At 39.5% G+C, this 27098-nt stretch overlaps 1 protein-coding gene and 1 non-coding gene across 2 annotated transcripts in view; one reads left to right on the plus strand and one right to left on the minus strand.

Moving 5' to 3' along the window:
• Positions 1–23219, minus strand: part of lrrk2 (leucine-rich repeat kinase 2) — a 93832-nt gene extending 70613 nt beyond the window's left edge. The window contains exons 1-18 of the mRNA XM_007909988.2: positions 22907–23219; positions 22737–22822; positions 21153–21262; positions 17941–18029; positions 16553–16687; positions 15744–15878; positions 15201–15332; positions 14955–15074; positions 10491–10606; positions 9700–9779; positions 9487–9593; positions 9270–9399; positions 8654–8778; positions 6510–6646; positions 6255–6399; positions 4212–4351; positions 1404–1532; positions 1141–1311 (exon numbers count right to left, since the gene is read on the minus strand). Of these exons, the coding sequence (XP_007908179.2) occupies positions 1141–1311; positions 1404–1532; positions 4212–4351; positions 6255–6399; positions 6510–6646; positions 8654–8778; positions 9270–9399; positions 9487–9593; positions 9700–9779; positions 10491–10606; positions 14955–15074; positions 15201–15332; positions 15744–15878; positions 16553–16687; positions 17941–18029; positions 21153–21262; positions 22737–22822; positions 22907–23042 (2223 nt within the window). The 5' untranslated portion in view covers positions 23043–23219. The remainder of the gene's footprint in view (positions 1–1140; positions 1312–1403; positions 1533–4211; positions 4352–6254; positions 6400–6509; positions 6647–8653; positions 8779–9269; positions 9400–9486; positions 9594–9699; positions 9780–10490; positions 10607–14954; positions 15075–15200; positions 15333–15743; positions 15879–16552; positions 16688–17940; positions 18030–21152; positions 21263–22736; positions 22823–22906) is intronic.
• Positions 709–780, plus strand: trnaa-ggc. Its single transcript has one exon. It is a non-coding gene; the product is annotated as a tRNA-Ala (tRNA).
• Positions 23220–27098: the final 3879 nt, after the last annotated feature.

Consider the following 27098-nt stretch of genomic DNA (forward strand, 5'->3'; position numbering starts at 1 on the left):
GCAGGGCGAAAACCAGACTGCAGGGGCTCGAGGAGGGAGAGGTGTGACCGAAGTTGACCTCCAACAATGCGTTCCAGGACTTTGGCAAGGAAGGGAAGGTTGGAGGTGGGACGGTGGTGTGAGAGATTAGAGAGATCGGGGGTGTTTTTTTTTGAGGAAGAGTGTGATGACAGCAGTTTTCAGAGGGAGTGGAACAGTGCCCACCTCACTTAAAGGCCTGGGGATCAGTTCTGTTTATATCTCTATTTGCCTGAGACCCTAAGCCAGGAATGCCTGCAAAATATAACTGGTCTAAAGCACAACTCAAAGGCAGCTCAACTGCAGCTCAACTGCTCTTAACAAATGTAATAAACAATATGAAGAATAAATTAGGCTACACAAATAGAAAACAGCTGTTTCCACAGTTTATAAAGGGTATTATTACTGGATATTTTGGGTACAATGTCTCTATTCAATGCCTACAATGTCTCTGTTCATAGGAGGAAGCAGAGTACATCTGTGAGAAGATTCAGAGAAGAATTCCTAACATATTTAAGGTCAGTAAATAGCTCATTTTAAAACCTATGTTGTATTTATCGTATAAAAACATAGAAATCTACAGCACAGAAGGTGGTTATTAGGCCCATTGTGCCTGTGCTGGCTCTCTTAAGAGCAATCTTTTCAGTCCTGCCCGTTCCACGAACCCTTTAAATTATTCCTTTAATGTGGAGTCCTGTAGCTCAGTGGTTAGAGCACTCGCCTGGCAAGCGAGACACCTGGGTTCAATTCCAAGCAGGTCAGGGCGAAACCTTGGGCAAGTTTCCTTACTTCACACACTTAATAATAATCCCTCCAAATCAAAACAATAATAAATTGGTCATTTTCAATTCACAACTGTTTGTGGGACACTGCTGTGCGCAATTGGCTGCCGCGTTTCGCCCACAAATATACAGTTAATTCACTTTACAGCATATTCTGTGAAGCGCTTTGAGATGTCGAGAAGACGTGAAAAGCACTATATCAAAATGCAAGGATTATTATTATTGTTTAAGGTATTTATCGAGTCCGCTTTTAAAAGCTAATATGGATTCAGCTTAGTACTAATTTTTTATTAACCACAGAATTCGGATAATTCATACAAATTCCACTTTGCACGTTTACCTGATAAATAAGTGATTCACTCCAAGATTTCTGATTGACGTCAGCTCCCAATATAATCAAGGATTCAGCCATAGTGACATTGTTTTCTGAGCAGGCATTCTGAAGCATCTTGTTTTTGATTGCATTGTCACAGCACAATTTGGACAAGCATTTACAAATGAGGTTCTGGAGCTAATCATATGAAATACAAAATGCAAGTAATTTACATGGCAAAGGCAGTATAACTTTTCTCAATGGCTTCACAAGAACAAAAAATAAATGACCTGCTTATTTCTGTCATCCATGAAGCGAAGTATCATCTGGCGAAAAATAACTTTATCAATGGACTCCATGAAGAAAGTTGTAGCAGCAGATGGCAAGATGGTGAAACACATCAAAGCAACTTGGAAACCCTAAAATAAATATTTTAACATGATTTTATCAGTTATCTATTGTATGAAAAATGACAAAAGTATTTATGTTCTGGTTAACTACCCTTAAAATATCCTTAAAGATAAATAAATATTCCGCACTCTCTGGAACTGCATCCCAGATTCCCTCCGACTCACTCGCTCCTTCCCATCATTCAAGGCCTGTCTTAATATACCTCTTTGAATGCACTCTTAATTATATTTCCCTCCCTCTTTGACTCACACCTCCAGGTTGTGTGCCCAGCCAGCAGCGTGAACCGCTTTGAGACATCCTCCGGACTGAAAGCCGCTATATCAATTGTAAACTATATTGAAAAAAGACAGGGTTTGCTGCCCAATTCTGGAAACATTTTTCACTTTCAGGCAAAATTGCTTGGTACCCATTTCAGTAGTGTAGACTAATAAGTGATGCAGGATTATAATAATAATATTAATAATACAACAACAAGATTTCATTTATAATAATCTTTGTATTTGATACAGCACCTCATCAGGTCTTCGAGACGTCTCAAAGTGCTCAAAGTGAAACACAGCAGCCAATTGCGCACAGCAGTCTCCCACAAACAGTCATGCATTGAGTGACCAAATTATTTTATTTTTTTGAAGGAATTATTACCCCCAGAAAAGTGAATCCCAGTTGACTAACAACCTACTTACTGGTAGGTAAACAGAGGTGTGTGGAGTAAGGAAACTTGCCCAACATTTCACCATTCCGGGAATTGAACCCAGGTCCTCTCGCTCACAAGGCGAGTGCTTTAACCACTAAACTACAGGACTCCACTTCGTGCCTTGCACCATAATACCACCTTGTGCCCTATTTTTTATTTCATTTTATAAATTCTATAAATTTCCAGGGCTATGGGATAAGAGAGGGGGAGATGGAATACTTGGTAGCTCTTTCAAAAAGCCTGCACAGGTATGATGGGCCGAATGGCCTCCTTCTGTGCTGTAAGATTCTATTTTGACCCACGGGATTTATGATTAAAAGTATATTTTAGCTTTTCCAACCCAACTTGCTCATCTGCAGTTCCAGAAGCACTAATCCACATGCTTTGGAAGATAGAATAGATAGTGGGAGACTTTTTCCCCTGGTTGGAGAAACTATAACCAGGGGTCACAGTCTTAAAATTAGGGCTAAACCCTTTTGCACTGAGTTGAGGAAAAACTTCTTCACTCAGAGGGTAGTGAATTTATGGAATTCTCTACCCCAAAAGGCTGTAGTTGCTCAGTCCTTGAACATATTCAAGACTGAGATTGATAGCTTTCTTGTGGATAAAGGGATTAAGGGATATGGGGATAAGGCAGGTAGGTGGAGTTAGAATAGATAGCCATTATCTTATTGAATGGGGGGACAGGCTTGAGGGGCCAAACGGCCTACTCCTGCTCTTAATTCTTATGTTCTTATGTAAGATGAGTTCTATGAGCATTTAACCAGTTTACTGTTGATTGAGGGATCAATTACAAGGGGCATAGCCTTAAAATCAGCACAGAAGACAGCCATTTGACTCATCATATCTGTGCTAGCTCTTTGAAAAGGTGATCCAAGCAATCTATTACAAGGGAGATATCCCTCAGATTTTCACTGTCAACAATTTTAATATCCCTTTATAGCTCTACTGGGCCCAAGTACTTGTCTGAATCTTTTTAAAATAGATCTATTCATTCTACCCTTACAGCTTTCTGGGGCAGAAGATTCCACTTCTTCATAACCCTCTGTGGGAAGAAACGTTTTCCAACTTTAGTTCTAACTATCTTGGTTCTGATTTTAAGGCTATGCCTCTTGTAATTGATCCCTCAACCAAATGGAAGATTCATCCACTACCTAACCTGTTAATTCCTTTCACTATTTTAAATATTTCAATCAAATCTCCCCTTAACCTTCTCTGCACTAAGTAATGTAACCCAGGCTGCCCAGCCTCTTATCATAACAAAGCACAGATATTATAGATTCCTGTATCATAGATTCTTGAAAAATAGAGGGATTAGGCGATATGGGGATAGGGCAGGTAATCAGAGTTAGGTGAGAAGATCAGCCATGATCTTATTGAATGGCGGAGCAGGCACGAAGGGTCGAATGGCCTACTCCTGCGCCTAATTCTTATGTTCTTATGTTCTTATTATTCTAGTGTACCATCATATCGTTGTTTCTATCATAATTCAAATTATCTCTAGATTCTATCTCTACATTCTTCTATATCTTTTAAACATAATCTCTTTTTCTAATGACAGTGGGGTTAACTATTTATCAAGGAGAAAATTGTCACTGGTGAGCTACAAAGCATTTTGTACGTTATTTGCATCAACCAATCTTAGATCTGGAGTAGCATGGGATAGATGCAGAACAGATTTCCTTCTGTTTTTCTCAAAAATGTCTGCTATCCTCAAAATTAGAAAAGTTCATTTTGTAACACTTTATAAAGATTTGAACTTTGTTCACTGGGAAGTTATAGCCATAGTGAGTGTACCAATTTATAGGAAATTTTATGTCACTTCATTGTGATTGAAACTTCCCAAATTCATTTAAACTCACGATCATCCAATAGAAGAGTCATTCAAATACCAGCAGTGGGAGGTGGATTCAAATTAAATTCAGATGTAGATGCAAAAAACTACACACAATTACTTTTAGTCTTAGTTACCTTCCTTGTTACAACAACCTACCTGTATCTGTATCTCTGTGTCCTCTTCAAATCTGAGTAAAGTTTCCACTATAACTTTTGCTGATAAAGCTAACAATGTATTGCTCAAATGCTTCTTAGGAGCAAGGACAAACAGAAATTTCAGACTCAAACACTGAATTTCTGCAACAGAAAAGAGAGTACAATATATTCACTGGTTTATCTACTCACACATGAAGAGCTGAACATTTGCATAGAAATTATCTCCCAAAGTTGGCTCACTGCACCAATTATGTGTGCAGTAAACACTGAAGTAGTCTTTTCAGTTACATTACAGTCTGTGGTGGTTATAGGTCACCAAACTGAAGTACAACTACCCAGCTGTAATCTATCATGATACATAAGACATTTTAAATATGTTAATTTAAACCTATGCTAAACGCACTGTGAGGCACCTCATAAAATTAGATCCCATTATTAGATATATATTTTAAAAATCAACTTTTTTCTGCCATTTTTGACATTCTGTCTTCCCATTTTCTCTTATTTTTTCTCCACCTGCTCCAATTTGGATCCATATTATTTTTTTTAAAAAAGACTGGTTGAAAAGTGACTCAGAAACTCAGCGAATTCAAGTGGCAGAATTGAAAAGGTTGACTTGGCCAGGTCACATATGCAGTCAATGTATGACAGTTTTTAAAACCATGAAATAATGATTGTCAGGCTGGCTCATTTGGTAGAACTCTTGCCACCGACTCAGAATGTTGCAGGTTCCAGCCATATGTTGGGATTTTGAGCTCATTGTCTACAGGTGTGCCGTCCTTCAGATGAGACACTAAACCAAAATTACATGCAAGGTTTCTTTTTATTGTAATAAAGTGAGTAGTACTGGATTATGAGTTGTTTCACTAAAATAGGCAAAAATCCACAGTTGAAAAAGGCTCTTAATTTCAGCTATTTGAGTGCCAGAAATCTCAAAGACAACTGGTTACACTTTTAAGCATCAAACCTACTCATTTGATGAATTGTTTAATCAATAGTGACAACAATATAATTCGACCCCAAATCCATAACTCACTGATAATTCTTTAAGAATTACACAATGATCAAAGTTTTCAATGATTAAAGAAAAGCAAGACAATTCGCAGAACTCCCATTGTTCACTCTATTCATTTTATTAAATTTGCTGCTTCAAAAACTTCTATACAGGAATAAAAGTAAAAACAGTTATTTATTTTTTTCTCCCAAAGCTTTGGCTTGGCTCAAGCCTACATGTAGAACTCATCAATGCAAAACTCAGCAGCTGTAGGAAAGTAAAATAAACAGCCAGCACTGTCTCATCGCTATTATTTTATAATCACTAAACTGGTCTTGCACTTAGTCAATGTTATTTATACATTGGCAAGCAAAGTTACCAAAATACACAACTATCAATCTAAGATACAATACACCTTTCAGTGTCACACATTGTTCTCAAACATATGATCGATTTAGTCAGTGTAAATAAAATTCTGCTTCTGAGCAGAACAACAAAATTACATTTGTATAGCGCCTTTTGCGTTGGGAGGATATCCCAAGGTGCTGGATAATTAGTGTTTTGGACCCAAACTGGGGGGGGGTCGGGATCGGAGAGGGTGGAGGGCAGTGGGGAGAAGGAGGGTGACCGAAGGTACAGTCGAAGAGCAGGTTATTGAGACAGGTCTTGAAGGAGGCAAGCAAGGTGGAGGGACTGTGGGATGGAAGCCCAAGGAGGGCTTTGAAAATGAGAACCAGGATCTTGAACTTTATCCTTTGTGTGATGGAAGCCAATGGAGTCAGGCGAGGAGGGGGGTGATATGGTCACAGAACCTGGTGCGTGAGAGAACACAGGCTGCAGAGCTCTAGATGATCAGCAGCCTATGGAAGGAGGAGTTGGTGAAGGCAATAAGCAAGGAGTTTGTGTAGTCGAGCCTGGATGTTATAAATGCATAATTTCCAGAAAACGATTTCCAGCACGATTTGGGATTATTGAGATGCATAATCCCCTCTTTTTAAAAAGTGGAGGGGATTTAAAAGGATTACAAGATGTTATGTTTACTTTTCCTACCTCGTTCATGTGGATAGATCTGCATTGTATGGAGTACAGTGTCCATCGCACCATGGGCCGTCATCATTTCCAATGAACCAGAACAATCAGAAATGGCGTACAGTACTCTTAGGCCACACTGCTGCAGAGCCGGGTTGCCGACAAACTGAAAGACATTAATTTTTTCGCTATTGTGATACTTGAAAACTAAAGTTATTAAGTTGTAGATGAATAAATACATGAAACAAATAATATCACATTTTGTTTTGCTCCTACCTTGTTCATAGCTTCAAGAACCAATGTGTGAACACCCTCCAACAAACACTGATTTTTAATTACTTTTTGCTTTAAGTCCATTCTTTCTGTATCTTCATGCAAATTTCTGCCAACCTCTTCCGGATTCATCTTGCAAACTAGATAATAAACCAATAAATCCAATTAGACTCAGATGGTTTACTTCCAATATTGAATACAGGAATGTTAAATGCTGGAAGACAGGATCCGCTTATTAACAGCTTATTAACAAGTTATTAAGTTTAAAGTGTGATCTTGTCATTCATACAACAGTCTATAGAATTTCTGTTGAAACAAAGAGCTCTAGAAACCTGAGTATCGAATTTGAATTCAGCACTTGCTGACCTCTAACTCCATTGCACATGAGATTTTGTTTTAAAAAACAAATTGAGAAAAACAATAAAGTATTTATGGTCCAATAACAAAGTGAAAACTGCAAATTATCCAAATGCAACAACAACAAAATTACATTTGTAAAGTGCCTTTCACATCGGGAGGATGTACCAAGGTGCTGAATAGTCAGAGGTTAGGACCCAAGCATGTGGGAGGCAAAGTTGAGGTGAGAGAGGGCAGAGAAGTAGGAGCGCGGCTGAAAGCACGGTCAAAAAGGAGGGTCTTGAGTCGTGCCTTGAAGAAGACAAGGGAGCAAGACAAAAGGACTGGGGATGGAGTTACAAAGGGTGGGGGCAGAGAGGCTGAAAGCCTGGTCGCTGATGATAACGTAGGTCGGGCAGGAGGCATTGAGCAGGTCAGAGCCTGCTGAAAAAAGGAACAGACAGGTTGATAGAGGGTCAGAAAGGTAGGAGGGAGCAGCACCATGGAGGACCATGAAAGTGAGGATGAGGATTTTGAATTCTATCCTCTGAGGGATAGAAATGCATGTGAACTTCTAGATCAACACATCTAATCTCTGTAACTCAAAAATTGTTAAATATAATGGGGAGGGGGGACAAATTTGCAGGGCTATGGGAAGAGTGTGGGAGCAGATCTAATTTGGACAGCTCTTTCAAAGAGCTGCCACGGACATGGACACGGGGCCGAATGGTCTCCTTCTGTGCTGTATAATTCTAAGATTCTATGAAAGCAAATTGATAATGTGGATCTAAAATTTGACTTTTCAAATGGGCTTCCGTTATGCTGACTTGTGGGATCTCTTTCTCGTGCAATCTATTTTCAGAGTGGAATTCACATGAGTCAGGTGATGTATATAAAAATAATAATAATCCTTGCATTTGATATAGCTATTTCATGTCTTCTAGACCTCTCAAAGCGCTTCACAGAATAGATTGTAAAGTGAATTGACTGTATATTTATGGGCGAAACGCGGCAGCCAATTGCGCATAGCAGTGTCCCACAAACCGTCGTGGATTGAAGTGACTAATTTTTTTTTTCTTGAGGGATTATTATCAGGCATATGGAGTAAGGAAACTCCATACCCAAGGTTTCACCCTGCCAGGAATCGAACCCAGGTCCCTCGTTTGCAAAGCGAGTGCTCTAAACACTGAGCTACAGGACTCCATGTACTTCTAGGTAACAGATGAACCAGTACCTAGGGATGTTAAAGGCGCTATCCAAATGTAATTTTGTATTGTATTTCCAGATTAAAGAAACTTGTATGAAGTCAGCACATTTTAACACTAATTCCACCAATAATTGAGACATACTGGGGTCAAGTAAAGAAGTTCCTCAAGTAATGAACGTGAATAATCTGAATGGAGTGCAAGTATGCTGGGGATGATTGCCCTTCTCCCTGCCCTCATACAATATTAGGAAGTGTCATGAGAGATGACCTAATGACATGTCAGACATTTTAGTATGAAAACCTGGTTGTTGTGCAAGCAGCAAGCAGCAACTGGACAAGTGCAGAGTAAACGGGATCCACAGTGCAACCACATTATAAGTGAATTTATGCCATAGTGGAGCACACTGCAATGGTACTGCGTTGTAGTTCACATTCAATACTTAAAGAATCTCTTAATTTAGGCAAGTTATGTTACAACATTTCAAACCAATAAAGGGTTTACAATTAGGTAAACACATCTCAAACTTGGGTGACAACGTTCAGCCACTTTAATACCAACCACATCACCACACATAGTAATAAACGTAAAGACTTTTTCACTTACAGGAACAAATGAAATGTGATATTGTTCGAAGGGCCTCCAGTTGCACAGAAACAAATTGTTCATAGCTCTTCATAGAACTTACTATTCTGGTTAAACTCAAGCTCATGACATCTATGCTGAGGATACTGAAGAGATATCACATGATTATTAAGAATTCAGTGACAAAATACAATATGGGGGTGGTTAATTTTCACTATTATTTTATCTAGGTTTTCAAGACAGAAACTATGCACCTAAAGTAGCCTTACTGTACAGGTTCATACTTTTTAAGTCAGAAATGGACAAGTGTGGACACATGTGCCTGTCACAGAAAGTCAGCAATTTTACATGCAAGAGGCCATGAGAATGGCTGGAGAGTGAAATGGAAAAATAAAATCACAGCAGTACAGTAGAATATTGGCTGATTTTTTGAGGATATTCCTGATGCCTTCAAAAATATTGAAATATGGTCTACTTTCAGCTATCTACAGTATATTATGTTTAAAAATGTAACTTTTTTTAAACTTAAGTCAAGTCAATTACATATTTCATATGGCATTGCTATAGAAAACCAAATTGATTTGAAGGGGTATCCTTTGCAAGAAAAATAAAATACATGAAAAAAATATTAATTTACCTTCCAAAGAACAGTTTATTAAGTACTTTACAAGCACTTTCCAGGACATCACAACAATCAGAATGTTTCTTCATTAAATCTAAAATATTGATATGTATCCCTTTTGCCAATAAAAGCTTCCGTATTCGCACTGTAGAATAAAAAACAAAAAATGTAATCGAAGAAATATTAACACCTTAATATACTGAATGTGTTCTGGGGACGGGGTTTAACTGACCACTTTGGTCTGCCAAAGTTGCTAAAGCATTTGCAGATGCCTGAAACACTTCCTTCGATGTTGAATGCAATAACATGGCTGCCATCACCAGTCTGTGCACTGGAAATCTACAATGTAATAAGTACAAACATTAGAGGGAAAGGAACCAGAAGAACATTAAAAATAATGAAATAATAAACTATTATTGGAGCTAAATGTAAGACATGCAGTTACCTTGTTTCATCATCTCCAAACTTCTCATGAAGATCATTTTGATACATAAGTAAATTGTTTAATGCCCAACAAGCTGCTTCCTGTCAATGTAAATATTTTAAAAAGTAAAATTTTAAGTAACTTTAGGATAATATCTACATAATGTCCTTAAGGATTCAGAAGTACAGCTCAATTTGTATCTATATAACATTTAATTTGCCATGTATACTATTAATAGTTCATGGTAACTTTCCTAAAAAAAACTACTTTGAGCTCATTTTGGGCCAATTCTGGACAACACCACATTCTGTATGTGACAGCACATCCTCTCATTTAGGTTTAGTGCAGTTATATTCCCTCAACATAGATGTTAGACTACAGGCCACACAAAAAAGAAAAAAGTGAAGTTGAAAAGTTGAAAGTTGAAAAATTATGAATCAGCACAGTTGTATAATTAAAATTTGTTGTATTGGTTATAGATCATATTGACTGATGAAAGCTGATGAAAGCATTGCGTTTTATTACACTCATATATAATAATTTCCTTCACAATAACAGCAACAACAATTTGCATTTATATAGTGCCACTCATGAGGGGAGGTGTCCCGGATCACTTTTCACAGGACTTTAATATCATAAAGCTTTGGTTATTCAAAATCAAGCCTGACTGGGAATTAGAAGACTTTTAGGGTATAACTTCAGAGCCTTAAAAAACAGCATTATACAACAAATCAAGTTAGCACTGCTGAAATAAACAAAAACTGGATATAAATATTAGTTGATGACAAAACAGTAACATGTTTGTACTTCACCTGGACTTCCTGGTTCTCCTTATGAAATTCCAATGCTTTGCAACAAGCCTCCAGCCAGCAGAGATCTTCCTCATCTTTTCTTTCATCAAGATCCTTGTTCACAAATATTGTTTCAGCTTGACAAAGAAAAGACATAAAGGGTGTTGCACTGCGTTTTTCTCTGAAGTGATAACATTAACTTCATATCAACAAACTTTATGGTTAGTAATGTTAAGCTTTGATCACTCATAAAAACGTATTTGCTAAACATGAACTTTGTTTTTTTAAGAAAAGGCAAGAATCCATGTGGTAGATTATCTTCAAGGGCTAAATGAAACAGCAACTCTCACCCTTGTTAACAGCATAGAGTCTAAAATCGGATTTGTACAGCAACATAGGCCCAGTTCATTAAATCTCAAATACATTGTGCAAAAATATGAATATTTTGCCCTAAATATACAGTTCAATTGACATTAATTTAATTTTATTTTGAATCAATACCAAAAATGCAGTCAGGTCTTAATTTGTTTCTGAGCCCTGCTCCTAAACACACCTTAGGAGATGGTTTCAGCTGCTTCAGTACAAATCAATTTTGTACTGCAAAATAATTTTAAAATTACTGCTTAATTTAAACACAAAACTCTTGTCTGTGTTACTTGAATCATAATAATAATCCTTGGATTTGATATAGCACCTTATCATGAATTTGAGATGTCTCAAAGCTCTTCACAGAACATACTGTAAAGTGAATTGACTATATATTGTGGATGAAAATAAATCCCAGTATTAATACAAACTTCTCTCTGAAGAACGTAAAAACAAGAAAACATTAAACAGAAAAGTCAATTCAGTAAGCCTGCTCTTTCCACACCATACAGCTCTGGACTGAACCCCAGACTCTATCCCATCTAATCCTCTGAGAAAAATACCTGTTCCCCTTCCAATTCTGATAATGAGAACAAGTTTAGCTCATTGAGCCTCTGCTCACAGACTACGTTAGATTTCACATTTCAGATGATTAGAAAATTTACAATGTAAGCATGGATTAGGATTTAACATACCATAACATAACATGTAGAAGCAGGAGTAGGGCATTCGGCCCTTCGAGCCTGCCCCGCCATTCAATCATGGCTGATCTTCTAATCTAACTCCAGCTAATAACCTGACCCTGCCTTATCCCCATATCCCTTAATCCTTTTTGCAATAAGAAATCTATCTCAGTCTTCAATATGTTCAAGGACTGAGCGTCAACAGCACTTTGGGGTAGTGAGTTCCATACATTCACCAACCTTTGAGTGAAGAAGTTCTTCCTCAACTCAGTGCGAAAGGGCTGGCCTCTGATTTTAAGGTTGTGACCCCTGGTTTTAGTTTCTCCAACCAGGAGAAACAATCTCCCACTATCTACTCTATCATGCCCTTTGCTGATCTTATAGGTTTCTATACGTTCCCCTCTAATTCTTCTATATTCTAGAGAATATAGGCCCAAATTGGTCAGCCTATCCTCATAACTCATCCCCTTCATCCCTAGTACTAACCTAGTAAATCTACTCTGCACCCCCTCCAAGGCAAGTGCATCCTTCCTTAAATGAGAAGACCAAAACTGCACACAGTATTCCAGGTGTGGTCTCACCAGGGCCCTATACAGTTGCAGCGAGACTTCCCTACTCTTATACTCTAATCCTTTCATAATGAATGCTAACATACCATTCGCCTTCCTAATTGCTGCTGCACCTGCAGACTAACTTTGGTGTACAAGGACACCCAAGTCCCTCTGGACGCTAACACATTCCAATTTCTACCCTTCTAAAAAATAACCCACTCTACTGTTTTTGCTACCTAGGTGGATGACTTCGCACTTCCCTACATTATACTTCATCTGCCACTTACCTGCCCAATCACCTAACCTATCTATGTCTCGCTGCATTTTTTTAATGTCATCCTCTGTGTTGGCACTTCCTCCTAGTTTTGTGTCATCCGCGAATTTAGATATATTAACTTCGATGTCCTCATCTAGATCGTTGATGTAGATGGTAAATAGCTGAGGCCCAAGGACTGATCCTTGTGGCACTCCACTAGTCACATCCCGCCAATCTGAAAAGGACCCGTTTATCCCTACTCTTTGTTTCCCGTTAACCATTCCCAAATCCACATTAATATGCTCCCCCCAATTCCACGGGCCCTTATCTTTTGGACTAACCTTTTTTGTGGCATCTTATCGAATGCCTTCTGGAAGTCCAAATAGACTACATCCACTGATTCACCCTTACCTAGTTTACTCGAAATATCCTCAAAAATACTTTATGAGATTTGTCAAACATGACTTTCCTTTTGTAAAGCCATGTTGACTTGGCCTAATTATATTGTGCTCCCCTAAATACCGCACTACCACATCCTTAATCAATGATTCTAAAATTTTTCCTATCACTGATGTGAGACTAACTGGCCTATAGTTCCCCATCTTTTCCTTTCCACCTTTTTTAAATAGTGGTGTGACATTTGCGATCTTCCAATCCATGGGGACTGTTCCAGAATCCAAGGAATTTTGGAAGATCAGACATAAGGCCTCCACTATCTCATAAGCTACCTCTTTTAAAACCCTGGGATGCAAGCCATCCGGACCAGGGGATTTGTCACTTTTTAGTGCTAACAGTTTCCCTAGCACCAATTCTCTACTAATGAAGATTTCCCTAAGTTGCTCCCTGTCCTTATCCCTTTGGTGCATCCCTATTGTTGGCAGACTTGTTGTGTCAACTAGAGTGAAGACAGATGTAAAGTACCCATTTAGGGACTCTGCCATGTCCTTTTCCCCCATTACAACTTCTCCCGTCTCTGACTTTAGTGGACCTACATTTACCCTCACTAGCCTATTCCTCTTAATGTATTTGTAAAAACTTTTACAATCAGACTTAGTGTTCCTAGCTAGCTTACCCTCATACTCCTTTTTCTCACTCTTAATGAGTTTTTGAGTTTTTTTTGCTGGTTTCTAAAACTCTCCCAATCTTCAGATTTGCTGCTTTTCTTGGCAATTTTATAAGCTTTTTCTTTTAATTTGATGCTTTCCCTAACTGCTCTAGTTAGCCACGGATGAATTGCTTTCCCTGTGGTACTCTTATTCCGCAAGGGAATATGCGACCGCTGAGAATTTTGCACTACATCCTTAAATATTTGCCACTGTTGGTCTACATTTTTACCTTTTAATCTTATTCTCCAGTCTATTTTACCTAAATCTTTCCTCATACCTACAAAATTAGCCCTATTTAAATTCAGAATACTTGCCTCGGATTTAACTGTATCCCTCTCTAACTTAATGCAGAATTCAATCATATTGTGATCACTCTGCCCTAGAGGAGTCTTAATACCTACACTGCCAACTAGCCCTGTTTCATTACACAAAACAAGGTCTAGGATGGCCTGTCCGCTTGGTTGGATCCTCGGCAATCTGCTCTAGAAAGTTATCTCTCATACACTCAATGAACTCTTCTTCTAACCTACTTTTGCAGATTTGGTTTCCCAATCTATGTGGAGATTGAAATCACCCACTATTATCGCTTTACCTTTCCTACATGCTCCACTGATTTCTTGATTAATACCTCGTGCTATATTGTGATTGCTGTTTGGGGGTCTATAAACCACTCCCATTAATATTTTCTGCCCTTTATTATTTTTTACTTCCACTCATATTGTCTTGACCTCCTGGTCATTGGATTTCAGATCCTTCCTCTCCATTGCTTTTATTTCATCCCTAATTAACAGAGCTAGTATTATGTGACATACTATTCTGCACTGTCATCTTTACTTTTTCTAACGCTAACTTATGGTTTCTCTTACCTATATATTCCCCCCCGCTTTACTAGTTTAAATTCCTATTTACCTCCCTATTAATTCGTTTAGCTAGGACATTTGTTCCAGCCCGATTTAAATGCAGCCCATTTCTCTGAAAAAGCTCTCTTTTCCTCCAATACTCGTGCCAATGGCCCATAAAAAGAAACCCCTGAGTTCCGCACCACTCTTTTAGCCATGCGTCCAATAGATAGATGCTTATTCCACCCCTTCTCCACACACATATAGGAAAGATTTTAACTTTATGGGCCAGCAGAATTTCATCTCAAACACTGTGGGTCATTGGATGGAGATAGAAAGGCAGAACCTAACAAATTCTCCCCTCCCCCAACTTGGGAAGTAGCAGTTGTTCAGAGTGTAACTTCAGAGCCTTCAAACTTCTGCTTCTGCGTAACTCAGTTTCATTTTATGCAACAGGTTTACCAAAAGTCAAAAAGTGAGCCCCAGAGTTGTTATAGAAACATTGAAAAACAGGAAAGGGAACATTGTTGCAAAATATCAATTATGGCTGAAAACCGCTTAGATAAAACAATGTTCTATATCTGTAGGAATACAAAGCATTTCTGATTCAAATTTTTATTTTTCAATATACAATGGAAGCGCCTCTGAACAAGGACGCCAGAATCCTTTTGGAACAGTACTTACTTAAAAGAGCCAAAGTACTTAGACCTGCAGCTTGTAATGAACTATTCGCTGGGTATCTTACAACTGCTTTCACAATAACTTCTTGAACGCCGTTCAATACCAAAATATTGTAAAAATTATCTGGGAAAACAAAAATAAATCATTCAATTTCTGATGTTTTCTTCAAAAAACGATATTCATCACGTTAATAGTTTTTTACAAAACTTTGATACACAATATTAAAAAAAATTGCCAAGTCAAACTTACCAAGTGTGAACTTCTGAAACAGACGGCAACCAATGTCTTGTATTGCCTCATTATCAGGAAATGATGTCATTATAGTCATTACAACAGTGTAACACTTTTCATTTCCAGACATCAGAATTTCCACATTATTTGCTGAAAAACAAAATATATGTTGCATTTTCCTAATGTTGAGGTGAAAATTGTACTCTTTCTCCTTCCCCTTTCCACCAAACTGTTTACGACCAGTCATCTCCTAGTAACAAGAGTCTTTTTTTAAAAAAACATAATCTCATTCACCTCCACTACACTAGTCAATAATGACCAATTGAGGATACAATTCAATTTGGTAGGATGGAAAGTGAACCTTTCCTCTCAGCATATACTCCAGAGGGCACTTGATAAATGTCAACTTCTACTGTATGAAAAGTGTAAAGCAAGCCTATAGCTGCTAAATTATTGTTTAAACCATAAGTTACATCATGAAGTATTGAATGGATATTTAAATTGATCACAGTTACGCCTCAAATTCTTAAAAGTTTTTGAGGAATGATGAGACAAACATACGTGGTCTAGCCAATGGAAGTAGAGCCCTCAGGGCATGTAGCACAGAATCTTCATTTTGTTGCAAGTGTTTTATGGCTTCTAAAATTACCCAATGATCTTTCCCTTCCACAAATTCAATCACTTGCTCATCTGAAACTTAAATTAAAAAAACACAATATTATTTATCAAGGATCAAAAATAATAGTCACCGAAAACTGTTTGTAGAATATCAGCCTTCTCATCATTGTCGTGTAAATTATTTTCTTTTTTGACCCAATAGCATTTTTTCTCATCCTCCCATTTTCTTCCTTTCCCTTCTCTACAGAGGTGGATAATTCCACAGATCCCAGTGCCCTGTTGGCATGGAGACTAGAGGACTGAAGGCTTGATAGCCAAACATCAGCCAACACCCACCTTCTGGCAGGTGTCTATGGATAGTGATCAGTTTAATGTTGCCCTCCCTAGCTCTGGGATACCAAGCTAATTGTAGCCCGGAATTACATTACTACCCTGCTGAGATCAGCTAGCACACCGCAGACTGACTTTAACCTTCAAATTTGTATAATTAAATGCTACAACTGGTGTGGCTTAACCCATTGGAAAATCAAAAGTCCTTATTTTCACACAATACTTGCAGGAGAGCAGCTGATAAATGTTTCATTCCCATGATGATTAAAAACAAAATGAAAAAAGTTCAATTTGTTTTTCAACAGGGTGCTTCTTTTAAAAACAATCTCCATGTACACTATCCACATCTTTTTGCTTTAGGTTTTGCTCCCAAAAACAAATCTTACCAAATGCATTCAGAATTGTTTTCTCTGCTAAATTACCTTTTTCTAAAAGTGCACACAACACTTGACTTCCTTGCATCTGAATGCTTGAATCAGTAGCAAAGGTCCGCATGGCCTCAACAACCAAAGTAAAAATATCCGTATCCTCATCTCGCAGCAACATTGAAATTGAATCTGCAATGAGATTTCAGAACTAGTAATGTCTCTACAGTCAGCAATTAAAATACTAGATTTATATCAACCAGAAGCAAACAAAATACTGAAAAGTAAATTGTAGCCAAATATTAAATACCTCTAATATTTTTAAAACAATCAGTAGTCCCTGTGGTGCATGAGGAGTACGTAGAATTGGCCAAGACTTTCATGAGACAAACAATTCACAAAGATAATAATAATGATCCTTGCATATGATATAGCACCTTATCACGTCTCTGAGTCGTCTCAAAGCAATTCACAGAATATACTGAAAAGTGAACTGACTTTATATTTTGTAGGCGAAAGATGAGTGTAAATAACAGGTATTTTTACAAAAAATGAAAATGAGAAATGGGAAGGGCATTCTGCAGTAGTTGGTCAATACATCATCATAATATATATATACATAGATCAACCTTGGCTTTGAGAGCTCTTACAATGGGATGTTTCCATAACAACCAGATATCACCAAGGTCAATGAACCAACAACTAAAGGATATCCTCTCTCAAGCTTTCTCAGATGGATAGAAATTCATTCTAAGACACAGAACATGGTAAATATTACATTCGTGAAAATGATTGTTCAAAATATGTAATAAGACAAATTATTCAGGGATTTCAGATGAATTTCATGAACCACACCAAGCATATGTTCAAACAATACAGGGACATCATTTGCCTTTCCCCCACCCCCAATAGATTACACCATTAACTATCTATAGTATATTGTATAGCATAAGGGTGATTCATTAAAAAGGTGACAAATGCTAATGTTACTTAAAAAACAATAGTGTCTGATGATCAAAGTGTTAGTTTTTGACATTTTGCTGCAGAATATATATCATATATCACAAAGTGACTTTCAGTGTTTACCAAACCCCAAGATAATCCTCATGCTCTATATCACTGTGTATTTTAATAACAATGTGGAGTTGGTATGGATAGCTTGTTTTTTTCGGGCATTATTGAGAGACAGACAAATTACTCCATGTATTGTTCAGGGTGATGCCCTGTTAGACAGAATAATAATTGCCCTCACCACAAGTTCATGAATTGATAATCTGAAGTTGACAAACAGATTTAAGTTTTAAAACTAATTTGAAGAAAATTAAGGTAGAATTATATTTTCAATTAAAGGATTCCATAAACATATCTATTGAAAAAGGAGAGTGGTAACAATGTTAAACTAGAAACTCAGAATAATAATTTTGATTTCATTGTAATTACTATACCTGAATGAACAAGGAGTGTTAGCACCTTAATGCCAAGTGCCTGTAAAGCAGGATGAGTACTATGAACAAACAACAAATTCAGGATCTGCCTAAAATACAAACAAGAGAGCACAAAAAAATCAAAATGCAATTTCAATATCAAAACTGTTTTAGTTGGTATTAAGATTTTTTGAAAAAAAGAAACACAGATATTCAAAGAAAGAGAAATTGCGCAAAATTTCAGACGGAAACTTCAACATAGATCAGGGCCACTTCTTGACATTTATGTGCTACCAGGAAATCAGAAAGAAGTAAGCCAGTCTCGCCAATGTCTTACTCAGGCCTACAAGACTAGAAGAGAGTTTTATTTAAAATATATACTCCATGAAGAACAATGTGTACAAGCAGGTAAGAAAGATCGACCAAAATAGTTTAGGTCAAGGCTAGAAATTCAGGAAAAAACTAGAAACAGATGATCGTTAACATAAGAACAAAACTTCCAGTCAAAAGAAAAACTACAAAAGGAGATGTTCCAAAAAAAATGTTCCCAAAAAGTCTCAATGACATGATTGGGCTTCACAGAGAATACTGTAAAGTGAATTGACTGTGTATTTGTGGGCGAAACGCAGCAGCCAATTGCACACAGCAGTGTCCCACAAACAGTCATGGATTGGATTATTATTATTTATTTATTTATCTTGGAGGGATAATTATCTCAATAATTATTATTATTGATGTGTGATTAGCATTATTGCAAGGGGACATGATTTACTTTGGGGGTTCATTGATGTGACTTTTTTTTTCTCGGGTGTCTTTGGGTATTGAGGGATCTGAATCTAGATCTTCCCTGTGTCGGGTTTCCTTAAAGACACCGGGCCCCACAAACAGCAATTTTTTTTGTTGATGGCTGGACCGGTTGCAGTCTTTCTCATCCTTGCTGATTTATATCATACGTGCCAATTCCAAATATAGTGAAAGAATTAATTAAACATGTAAATTCGAGCAAAAGGTTAGAGAGAGAGGCAGGCAATAACTGACTTGACATAATTAATATTCTTTTTTTAATATGTATTGAAAAAATCCTGACAATAGCCGTTTTCATTAATTTGTAGGACAGATTTTAATAATGATAATGATAATCCTTGCATTTGATATAGTGCTTTATAACATTGTTGAGACATCTCAAATCAATCCACATAATATATTGTAAAGTGAATTTACTGTATATATTGTGGGTGAATCACGGCAGCCAATTGCACACAGCAGTGTCCCACAGACTTGTGAATTGAGTGACCACATTTTTTTGATGGGTGGGGGGATTATTACCCCAGAAAGCAATCCGCCAATCAGCTATAATCAGTTCATACTTACTGCTGGGTAAACAGAGAGGTGTGGAAAAGGGAAACTTTTTTGCCCTGCCCAGGAATTCAACCTTCGTTTGCAAGGCGAGTGCACAAGCACTTTGCTACAGGACTTCACATTTGTTTCATTGGAGTTGTTAAAAAAAATGAAGGGTCTTCCCAAGGAGCATAAGCAGGAGATATTTGATGGTAGTACAGTCAACCGCAGAGTAATGGAACTGAATGGATTTCTGAGTAAATGTCAATCTTTCTATGGAGATATTGCTTTGCTCCTGTTTCAAAGCAGCTGAAATACATGCTGGGAGGAATGGAAATGACCGATAATTGACTAAATCAATAGGAATGTCCAGTCCTTCCAAGCCTAAAACTTGTGCACATAGAGGGCATAGAGTTTCGGTTTGATACAGACAGCAGCACTAACATACTCTAGCAACATTTTATAGCCTATAATGGTTCAATTGTTGCATTCAACAGTGTTTCAAATGTTTCAGGCTGGTTCCTGAGCCAAGTGAGTCCCCAGTATCCCAGGGCACTGCTGATGACAGCACAGCCAGCCTGGCTCATCGGCAGGGCCTAGAAGGGCAGACCAATCATTGGGAGCAGGGAATCCCACTCGGCTCCGTTAACCCTACAACCCAAAACCCTAATGGGTAAGGTGGTCCTAGCTGGACAAGCAGTGGGAAAGCTTGCCAAACAGCAATATCAATAGCAAGCTATGCGGGTTTAGCTGGTGAGACTCCAGCAGTACCCCAATGCACATGTGGGGTCCTCAAGCATTGGCTCTTGCCAACCTGTGCCTAATACTTTCCAGAATTAGGTAAGTAGGATGCGTTCCTCCAGGGAGAGAGGGGTGCATCCTTCCAATGTATCTCTATGTTTTCCATGTATAGGTGGGATGCATGGAAATCTCAGCTTGGTTTGGATACTCTTAAGCATGGTGATGGGTTTCTCTAGCTGTCAGACACTCAGCTGACCAAAAAAAAACAGAATACCTTCTAAATCTGAAGCATGATTAATTGGAATAACATAATTTTTTGGTTACTTACAGAATAAATGTGGCAAAAAATACTAATATTCTCATGTTAATGGCATCAATTCAATTATAACAGTTATGCCAATATTTTCTTTTATTACATCAATATAAGTAAATCCTTGAAGGTGGCAGGAAAGGTAGATAAAGCTGTTAAAAAAAAGCATATGGGATACTAAGTTTGATAAATAGGGGCATAAAATACAAAAGTCAGGAAGTTATGATGAACCTTTACAAAACATTGGTTAGGCCTCAGCTAGAGTAGTGTGTTCAGTTCTGGGCACCACACTTTAGGAAGGATGTCAAGGCATTGGAGAGGGAACAAAGGAGATTTACCAGGATGGTACCAGGAATGAGGGACTTCAGTTATCAGGAGAAGCTAGAGAAGCTCAGATTATTCTCCATGGAGCAGAAAAGGTTAAGGGGAGACTTAAAAGAAGTTTTCAAAATTATGAAGGGATTCTATAGGGTGAACGAGGAGAAACTATTTCCACTGGCGGGTGGGTCGGTAGCCTGAGGGCACCGATTTAAAATAGTTGTTAAAGCAAACAGAGGAGAGGTGAGAATTTTTTTTCACACAGCAAGTTGTTTGGATCTGGAATTCATTGCCTGAAAGGGTGGTGGAAGCCGATTCGATAATCACTTTTAAGAGAGAAATAGATAATTATTTGTGGAGGACGAGATTGTAGGGCGATGGGGAGAGCGCGGGGGAGTGGAATTGATTTGGAAGCTCTTTTCAAAGAACCGGCACAGACATGATGGGCCGAATGGCCTCCTTCTGTGTTGTATAATTCTATGATTCTATGAATGGTACTTTGTGATTCTGTCACATAAATACTTACTTATGGACTCCAAGTACATCCCAATCCTTTCCCACGTCCCAGGGAGCAGCCAGTTTGTTAAGTATACTTGGACAGAGCTCAATCAGCTTATAGAGTAAAGACCAGCCTGCCTATTTAAAGTCCAAAACAACATCACATCAGATGAAGACATTATCTCTTCATATCATTTCAGCAACACGAAAAGGTCTTTATCTACATTGTTTCAGACAATAAAAATTTCAAACTTATAATTTCCTCTGAATACTGTGCACAGCAGATGCAAGACAATTCAAAAATATAAAACTTAGCAACAAGAGCTTCTGTACAGCCCAAAAAACTGATTGTATCAGTGTAACAAACATAAGCGTTTTTGTTTAACAATTTTTTTTAATATCAAAGCACATGAAAATGAAACGTTGATCTGGACGGAAACATTGCCCAATTAATAGAAACAAAAATAGAGCTCGAAAGAGAAACCCTGGAAACAAAACAATAACTCTGAATAGTGCCTTTCACATTGGGAAGTCGTATCAAAGCGTATCACTCAGCTGCATCACAGCCCAAACTGGGGTGGAGACAAAGATGATCAAAAGTGTGCCCGATAAAGTGGGGCACACAATGTGATACCAGTAATGTTTCCTGCACACAATATACAGGATGTGGTCACTGGCATCTAGTATAGCATAGGTCCATGGTTGACTTACCTCAACCGGGGCTCGGTTTGATGGGACTGCCCTGTATTTCTACTTGTTGAATTATACTCGTCAATCCTACTCAAACAAAGGTAGAGCACAATTTTCATCTTTCATTCGAGAAAGCCTGCCACATTAGAAAGCTGCTAAGCAACATGCTTACATCAGTCGTGCTCCACCACCCAACTCCAAGACGATGCTGAAGTAAAGTGTGACTCAATAATACCTGACATTTTCAGGTTTCAGGACAGTCAATAGTTATGAATGTGATCTATAGTGAGCACTAAGGAAATCACTTTGCTAAGATCAAATTCAATCAAAAATTACAATTAAGATCGAAAATTTTGATTAAAGCAATGCGGGGGAGGAGCACCCCACATTGCTTTAACTGTAAATTGATCTTACTGAGGTGATTTCCATTGTGCTCAATATAGATTGCTGTGAGACATATGTTGCATTTACTTCTAGTAGAACTTGACTAGGGAAGCAAACCAGCTTGGGTGCAAACTCTCAACTGTCCCAGCGCCTTGGGATGTCCTCCCAACACAAAAGGGCATTGGATAAATCCAAATTGTTGTTCTTGCTTTCAACCGAGGCAGGCAGACATCTTAAACAGCCTTTCTTCATGTACTTCAATATATTTCCCAAAATAAGGTTGTGCATTTCTAAGGAGAAAAACACATTTGTCAAACACTTTTTCATGATGACTTTTTTCCCCCAAGAATTTCACTTCGTAAAATAGTATTGAACCTCTTAAAAACTCAGTCTCACTCTGGAACCTTATAATGCAACTTACTGTGTAACAGGTTAGAAACATGAACATTGCACATGAACATTATTAACCCTCACACACCTTTGCGTAATGGTTAAACAAACCAGAAAAATTGGTCAGTATGAAAAATCACAGGCCTACCTGCTGAATACTGGTAATATTGATGTAGGACTCCAAAACCACCAGCACATTGATGTAGACATTTTTATTTTGAAACAAACTTGAGGCTGTTTTAGAAGAAACAAAGTTAGAAATCCTATTTTTGATAGTGACAAACCAATAGCAGAACTGGACAGGGAAGCTTCACTTGCCATTTTCAGCAGAAGTGTGTTGAAGCAGGTCCTCCAGGATCTGAAGCAAAGTGTCCACGGATTTGTCCACTTGCACGTTTTGGAGACGAACTATAAGTTTATTAATGTGTTCTTCTGACCGCTTAAAGTCAGCCATAGTGTGGGGGCGAGTTACAGCGGCTCAGCTACTGACTTTCCATCCTCTCACACAGCGCGACCTGTCACTTCCTTCCTTTAACTGCGGCTCTACACTGTGGGTCATCCCTTCCACAACCTCGGAAACGTTTACTGCAGCTGCTGCTCACACACACACACACTGACACACACACACACACACACTTACACACTGACACATACTGACACACACACTGAGACACACACACACACACTTACACACTGACACATACTGACACACACACTGACACACACACACACACTGACACACACACACACTGACACTCACACACACACACTGAGACACACAAACACACACACTGACACACTGACACATACTGACACACACACTGACACACACACACACACACTGACTGACACACTGACACACACACACACTGACACACACACACACACACTGACACACTGACACATACTGACACACACACTGACACACACTGACACACACACACACACTGACACACACACACACACACACACTGACACACTGACACATACTGACACACACACTGACACACACACACACACTGACACACTGACACATACTGACACACACACTGACACACACACACACACACACTGACTGACACACTGACACACACACTGACACACACACACTGACACACACACACTGACACACACACACACACACTGACACACACACACTGACACACACTGACACACACACTGACACACACACACACACTGACACACACACACACATTGACACACACACACTGACACACACACACACTGACACACACACACACTGACACACACACTGACACACACACACTGACACACACACTGACACACACACACTGACACAGACACACACACTGACACACACACACACACACACTGACACACACACACTGACACACACACACACACACACATTGACACACACACACACTGACACACACACACTGACACACACACACACACACTGACACACACACACACTGACACACAGACACACACACACTGACACACACACACACACACACTGACACACAGACACACACACACTGACACACACACACACACACACACTGACACACAACAACAAACTGCACAGTGTGATGCAGTGTGATAGCCCGGGGGGGGGGGGGGTTAAGGATCTCCGCTTCACTTCATTTTGCTTTTTTTCTCTCAAAACAAATGAGCGAAATGTTGAGAGGTTCCTGACTGTTCGCTTCCATAAATAACACCCTGCACTGTGCCGGGACACCCGAGACTGAAGCCGCTGCACAGTGTGGAGTGGTGAAAGCAGCTCAGCTCCTCACAGCCATCTGTGGCTCTCAGACACCCTCGGGCAGCAGAGGCCCTGCCCATAATGATTCCTTGTGATTTCCTGGCGCTTTGCCTCTATTATGGATTAATCTTCCACATTTATATTTAATTAACATATCATTTTGTGTAATCCTTTTTGTCATAAATTCACCAGCTATTTTTCGTGCTGCTTTGCAATGCCTAACCAGCTGTAATTTATTGCCTAAATGATTTCTATAAGGAAGGGGATTTTCCTCCGCTTCCCCCTATATTTTAAAGCTTTTTACTCCTTTCATGCTATTCCAGGCTCGACTATGCAAACGCTCTGCTTGTCGGCCTTCCCAACTCCTCCCTCCACCGGCTGCAGATAATCCAGAACTCTGCAGCCCATGTCCTCTCCCGCACCAAACTCCATGACCCCATCTCCCCCACTCTCGCCCGACTCCATTGGCTCCTTATCCTTCAGAGGATCCAGTTCAAGATCCTGGTCCTCACCTACAAAGCCCTCCGTGGCCTCACCCCACCCTACCTCTGCGACCTCCTAACTCCCTACCAACCCGCCAGCTCCCTCCGCTCAGCCAGCTCTGGCCTGCTCCACGTCCCCCGACCCACCCACCTCACCATTGGCGGGAGAGCCTTCACCCCCCAACCTCTGGAATTCCACCCCCCAGTCACTCCGCCTCGCCCCCTCCTTAGCCTCCTTCATGTCCCGACTCAAGACCCTCCTCTTCGACCATGCCATTGGTCACCCCCCTTCCCCTCCCTTCACCCCCCCTGACCCCAGCTCGGATCTGAAATGCTGTTCTCTGTCCAGTGCCTTGGGACGTCCTCCCGACGTGAAAGGCGCTATACAAATGTAATCTTGTTGTTGTACTCTTTTAATTGATCATTAACTTCATGGCTGCTTGTGGGATTTTACTTGTGGGCAAATTGTCAATAATAATAACCATCCTTACACTTAATGTAACACGTCTCACGTTAGGAGGATGTTTCAAAGCACTTCACAGGAGACTCTGCAAAGTGCATGAAGGTTTTTCATAGGCAAATGCGGCAGTCAATTTGGCACAACAATCATAGAATCATAGAATTATACAGCACAGAAGTAGGTTATCCGGCCCTTCGTGTCCATGCCAGCTCTTTGAAAGAGCTGTCCAAAATTAATCCCACTGCCCCACTCTCTCCCCATAGCCCTGTAAATTTGTCCTCCCCAAATATCTATCTACTTCTCTCTTGAAAGTTGTTATTGAATCGTCTTTCACACTCTTTCAGGCAATTCATTCCAGATCCAAACAATTCGTTGTGTGAAAAAAATTCTTCTCATCTCCCCACTGCTTCTTTTGCCAACTATTTTAAATCTGTGTCCTCTGGTTACCGACTCACACGCCAGTGGAAGCAGTTTCTCCCTGTTCACCCTATCGAATCCCCTTATCATTTTTGAACACTTCAATTAAATTTCCCCTTAACCTTCTCTGCTCCAAGGAGAATAATCCGAGCTTCTCTAGCCTCTCCTCATAACTGAAGTCCCTCATCCCTGGTACCATCTTGGTAAATCTTTTTTGCTCTCTCTCCAAGGCCTTACTAAAGTGTGGTGCCCAGAACTGAACACAGAACAAAACTTTAGCTGAGTTTTATAAAGGTTCATAATAACCTCCTGACTTTTGTATTCTATGCCCCTATTTATAAAGCCTAGTATCCTGTATGCTTTTTTAACAGTGTTATCTACCTGTCCTGCCACCTTCAAAGATTTACTTATATGACCCCCAGGTCTCTCTGTTCCTTCACCCCCTTTAGGATTGTACCATCAGCTTATATTGCCTCTCCTCATTCTTCCTTCCAAAATGCATCACTTTGCATTTCTCCACATTAAACTTCATCTGCCATGACTCCCTGACCCTATCACCCCCATCCTCGCCCAACTCCACTGGCTTCCTATCACACAGAGGATACAATTCAAGATCCTGGTCCTCACCTTCAAAGCCCTCCATGGTCTTGCTCCCCCCTCCCTCTGCAACCTTCTAACCCCCTACCATCCTGTTCACTCCCTCCGCTCTGCGAACTCCGGGCTGCTTCACGTCCCTGGCCTCGCTCGCCTGAATACTGGCATAAGGGGCTTCTGCTGCTCTGCTCCCACTCGCTGGATACGCCATCCCGCAGTCCCACCGCCTCATTCCCTCCCTCGCCATCTTCAAGACCCATCTCAAGACCCTCCTCTTCAACCGTGCTTTCGATCTCCCTGCTTCCCACCGCCCTCCACCTTCCCTGACCCCGACCCCCAGCTTGGGTCTGTAACTCTGCCTGTCCATCGCCTTGGGATATTCTAAAAGGCACTCTGCAAACGTAATTTTGTTGCCATGTGCCTCACATTTCACCATTCTGTCTATGTCATTTTGCAGTCTGTTACTAATCTCCTCACGGTTTACTACTTTTCCTAGCTTTGTATCATTTGCAAACTTGGAAATTGTACTCCCTATAGCCAAGTCCAGGTCATTTATATAGATTAAAAAGAGTCCCACAATATTCCACAATCAGCCATGAACTGAGTGACAAATTTTATTTGTGGGTTTTGATCAGGACACATCGCTTTTCAAACTTTACATCCATCTGGACAGGACCTTGGTTTAATACCTCATCTGAAGGACGGTACCTCCAACATTGCAGCATGCTCCGAGCAGTGCATTGGAGTGTAAGCCCTAGACTTTATCAGCTCAGAATCCCACTGTGGATCTTTAAACCTACAATCTTC

Source organism: Callorhinchus milii, unplaced genomic scaffold, assembly GCF_018977255.1.
Source record: "Callorhinchus milii isolate IMCB2004 unplaced genomic scaffold, IMCB_Cmil_1.0 Scaffold5, whole genome shotgun sequence".
In the NCBI taxonomy this organism is placed as follows: domain Eukaryota; kingdom Metazoa; phylum Chordata; class Chondrichthyes; order Chimaeriformes; family Callorhinchidae; genus Callorhinchus; species Callorhinchus milii.